General features: G+C 32.2%; 1 protein-coding gene across 1 annotated transcript in view; it reads right to left on the reverse strand.

Annotated features, from left to right (window-relative positions):
• LOC106464184 (peroxidasin homolog) overlaps window positions 1-4,791 on the reverse strand; it is a 25,964-nt gene that overhangs the window by 3,638 nt on the left and 17,535 nt on the right. The window contains exons 11-12 of the mRNA XM_013924310.1: window positions 3,106-3,347; window positions 2,642-2,757 (exon numbers count right to left, since the gene is read on the reverse strand). Coding sequence (XP_013779764.1) covers window positions 2,642-2,757; window positions 3,106-3,347 — 358 coding nt within the window. The remainder of the gene's footprint in view (window positions 1-2,641; window positions 2,758-3,105; window positions 3,348-4,791) is intronic.

Raw genomic sequence — 4,791 nt, forward strand, 5'->3', positions numbered from 1 at the left:
TACTTGAAACACCCACTTATTTGTATCAAAGTGAGGGCTGGTTCTGATATATACTTGCAACACCCACTTACTTGTATCAAAGTGAGGGCTGGTTCTGATATATACTTGAAACACCCACTTACTTGTATCAAAGTGAAAGCTGGTTCTGATATATACTTGAAACACCCACTTACTTGTATCAAAGTGAAAGCTGGTTCTGATATATATACTTGAAACACCCACTTACTTGTATCAAAGTGAAAGCTGGTTCTGATATATACTTGAAACACCCACTTACTTGTATCAAAGTGAAAGCTGGTTCTGATATATATACTTGAAACACCCACTTGTATCAAAGTGAAAGCTGGTTCTGATATATATATATATACTTGAAACACCCACTTACTTGTATCAAAGTGAAAGTTGGTTCTGATATATACTTGAAACACCTACTTACTTGTATCAAAGTGAAAGCTGGTTCTGATATATACTTGAAACACCCACTTACTTGTATCAAAGTGAAAGTTGGTTCTGATATATACTTGAAACACCTACTTACTTATATCAAAGTGAAAGCTGGTTCTGATATATACTTGAAACACCCACTTACTTATATCAAAGTGAAAGCTGGTTCTGATATATATACTTGAAACACCCACTTGTATTAAAGTGAAAGTTGGTTCTGATATATACTTGAAACACCCACTTACTTATATCAAAGTGAAAGCTGGTTCTGATATATACTTGAAACACCCACTTACTTATATCAAAGTGAAAGCTGGTTCTGATATATATATACTTGAAACACCCACTTACTTGTATCAAAGTGAGGGCTGGTTCTGATATATACTTGAAACACCTACTTACTTATATCAGAGTGAAAGCTGGTTCTGATATATACTTGAAACATCCACTTACTTGTATCAAAGTGAAAGCTGGTTCTGATATATACTTGAAACATCCACTTACTTGTATCAAAGTGAGGGCTGGTTCTGATATATACTTGAAACACCCACTTACTTGTATCAAAGTGAGGGCTGGTTCTGATATATACTTGAAACACCCACTTACTTATATCAAAGTGAAAGCTGGTTCTGATATATACTTGAAACATCCACTTACTTGTACAACTGCGCAAACTTTAGAGCAGTGCCGTTGTTCATTAGATTTTCTAGCTCTTCGAAACTTTGGGCTCGTCCCAAGCCACACCATTCTCGGAAAAAGTTATAGCCAGGCACTCCCGTCTCTCGTCCTCGCATCAAGTTGAAGGAAACTAAGTCCATTCCAAAGGGCATAGGTGGCACTTGAAACAGGTGGTTGGTTACCTACGAAAGGTTTGTTTGTTTGTAGTTAAGCACAAAGCTACACAATGGGCTATCTGTGCTCTGCCCACCACGGGTATTGAAACCCTGCGAAAGGTCTTATTGATACGTATACAACATAAAAGTTTCTTTTTTACATATAATAACGGATTTTTTAAGTGCAATTACATGAAATTATTTTAATTTTCCATTTCAGAATTAGACAATTGGTTACACTTAAGAATATCATAAAGTTTTTGTTTTTATAATGAAATAAAAGTCTTTGTAGAAATGGGTATAGATTGGAGGAAATATTAGAAATGCTAAAAGACTATTATTAAATTACGAAACGATTAGTCATCATATGAAAAATTCTGGTTTTCTTGATTAAACATTATAAAAAAATTCGTCATCTACAGAACTTAAAAACAAAACTGAACAGGTCTAAAACGAACGATAAAATGTTCATAAAGTCAGCTAAAGCATTTGCCACGTTATCAAAATCCTGATTCCAATCACATCCCATCTTCAGAACAATCTTAATTTACTACCAAACGACAAATATCTCATCTGAAACTTTGCCGAGCATAGCCTTAGGTATTTTATATTATGTCTTATTTACAATAATGAAATAAATAATTTTCTTTGGAAAGGTTTTCCAAAACGTCTATACGTAAAATTTGATACTATATTTAAAATAATTTTTATCATAGGAATTTGTCCATCTGTTCCCCCACCTGGGCTTAGCTCTGGACTCTCTTATGGCCTCAGGTGGACCCCAGACCCTGAGCCTAGTCTGAATTTAGACTCCAGTTACGGTCTTGATCAAGTCCAAAGTGTTAAACTTTTTTACATACTTCATAATTTCAATTGCTATCCAATCATTCGTTCTGAAATAAAACGCTTCATTGTTTGAGGATTGGTATAAATTACATGATGTCATAGAAGAACATCTATATAATGTTACAAGAACGAAAAATTGCTATTATGAAACTAAGAGTAAGATTATATGTAAGTAAATCAGAGACTATCCTACCTCCTGACTTATAAAAGGATCATAAGTTTGAGCCGGAGTGTTGATAAGACCACCAATAAGCTCATCAATCTTACCAGGTTCGTAGAGGATATAAGGTTGACGTAAAAGAGTACGAAGAGGATCCTCACCTGGTGAGAATGGGAAAAATGTTGCAGTTTTGGAACAACCTAGGTTTGCTAAGATTACTATTCGTTTATTACACAACTACAATTTAACATGAAACCTTAGTTCCTTGAAACTATTTTGTTTATTTCACTAACCATAACGAAACACACACACACACACTATGACGTAACCTTAATACTTACCCACAAATTCATGGAACTTGTTGTATCTCCGAATCATACCCTGGATAAAAGTGTGTCCAAATCGGAAAGCGGCAGACTGGAAACTATTGGACATTCCCATGTGCACATCAGGGTCGTAACCGTTCCAATAGCCCTAGATGTAATACATAAAAAAATGAAACTTTTTTTTTTGTTTTTAGCAACAGCACAATGTTACTTGACACCTATTAACAAATTCAACAATGTTAGATAACTTAATCACATTTTTGATGTACGAATAATATTACTCTTTCATAATAATACGAAAAAAATATCCCCATTACATTTGATATATTTTCACAAATCTAAACATGGCTTATAAAATAAAATAATGTGCCACATTAGAAATAAATTAAGAAGGAACCTGACTTGAGATGATGACAAAGAAGCCATAGTTAATATTAGCTGTCTTGGTTAAACAACTTAAAGCAAACTACCTGTGAAAATGGAAAAAAAGGCTTACGTGAGTTTTTAGAGTCAAATTGTATCGCGACATCATGTCTTGTCCGAGAACCATGGGTAAAAACTCATAGTAAGTGATGTGTTGCAAGGCGGCCGCCATGATGTGCCGTGTCTCGTGATATATCTTATTGTCGTCCCAATGCGGGTTCAGTCGAGAAAGTTCGGTAGCTAAACGGTTGTGGTCACGCAAGTACATTGTATGCAGGACAGTCAGATGAATTTGTTCGTTAGCTCGCTCATCGCCTTTAGGATGTGAAAACAAACAATCAGTTGTTCAGTTATGTTGTATAAAACACCTGATATCTTTTTCACTAGAATTATTTTATCTGTAACAAAATAGTTTTATCTAATCCTTTGCAGATTTTAGACACAGGTCTATCTTTTGTGTATCATGTTTCACTGCCCTGAGGCTTTTCATTCAATTCGGATCACACTAGCTGGGTTAGACAACTTGAACAAATAAAAAAAATTGGTCTGAAATACTATTTTACACATATCTGATTTGAAGTATTTTTGGATCATTTAAGAGGATATAATATGAAATGAATTCAAATATGACTTTACTGAGAGGCATAGCATGGGAAAAACATACAATGAAACGTAATTTTCAGAATTAATTTTAATTACTTTATATACTTAGATAAAACCAATTTGAATTTTGGGGAATATTTATTACAGTTAGAAACTTTTTGTACCTTAAGGCTTTATATTTAATGTTTTTTTATTTGTTCACCTGAATTATTTAGTGTATCTTCGAAAAAACTCACGTCTTTTAGATTTATATATTACCTGAAGCAAGTATAATGATACGGAATGAAGTTATAAACTTATTAATACACATATTTCACAATAGCGGTCTCTATATACACATGTACTTCTAAAAGAAAAACTCATAATGGATGTTTTATACTTTTATTCAATAAAATTCTGATGATAAAATAATATCTCTTTTTTCCGCTAGGTTCAAAACACAGTTTTTGATGAAATATGGTAATTTAATAAATTACAAAAATATTTACATAAATAAAACTTGCTGCGAAGACTGAATATTACTTTAATAGATTGTCATTTGATTTGATATACAAACAGCTTTGGATGGTACATTTATGGTTTTTACATTCATACGTCAAATAATATGTGAAAACCTAACAACATTGATAATACTGTCCTAGGGCACGAAGAGAATTCAAGAAACCCTTACACCTCTAGTGTTGACGGTTAAGTCAACTGTTGGAATTTCGTGTCCTATTGTTTTAATTACTATTTTGGATCCAACTGAGTCATTAGTATCATATAATTAAACGATGTGATTAATACTTCCGAAATATGTTAAAAACGATCTATGACGAATTGACTGTATAGATATTACAAAAAATTGTTGATATTTTTATCGACAGACTATTATTGTAATTGTTGATATTTTTATCGATAGACTATTATTGTAATTGTTGATATTTTTATCGATAGACTATTATTGTAATTGTTGATATTTTTATCGATAGACTATTATTGTAATTGTTGATATTTTTATCGACAGACTATTATTGTAATTGTTGATATTTTTATCGATAGACTATTATTGTAATTGTTGATTATTTTTATCGTATAGACTATTATTGTAATTGTTGTATATTTTTATTACGATAGACTATTATTGTAATTGTTAGATTATTTTATACGTATAGTA

The sequence above is a fragment of the Limulus polyphemus genome, unplaced genomic scaffold (assembly GCF_000517525.1).
Source record: "Limulus polyphemus unplaced genomic scaffold, Limulus_polyphemus-2.1.2 Scaffold1581, whole genome shotgun sequence".
NCBI classification, from domain to species: Eukaryota; Metazoa; Arthropoda; class Merostomata; order Xiphosura; family Limulidae; genus Limulus; species Limulus polyphemus.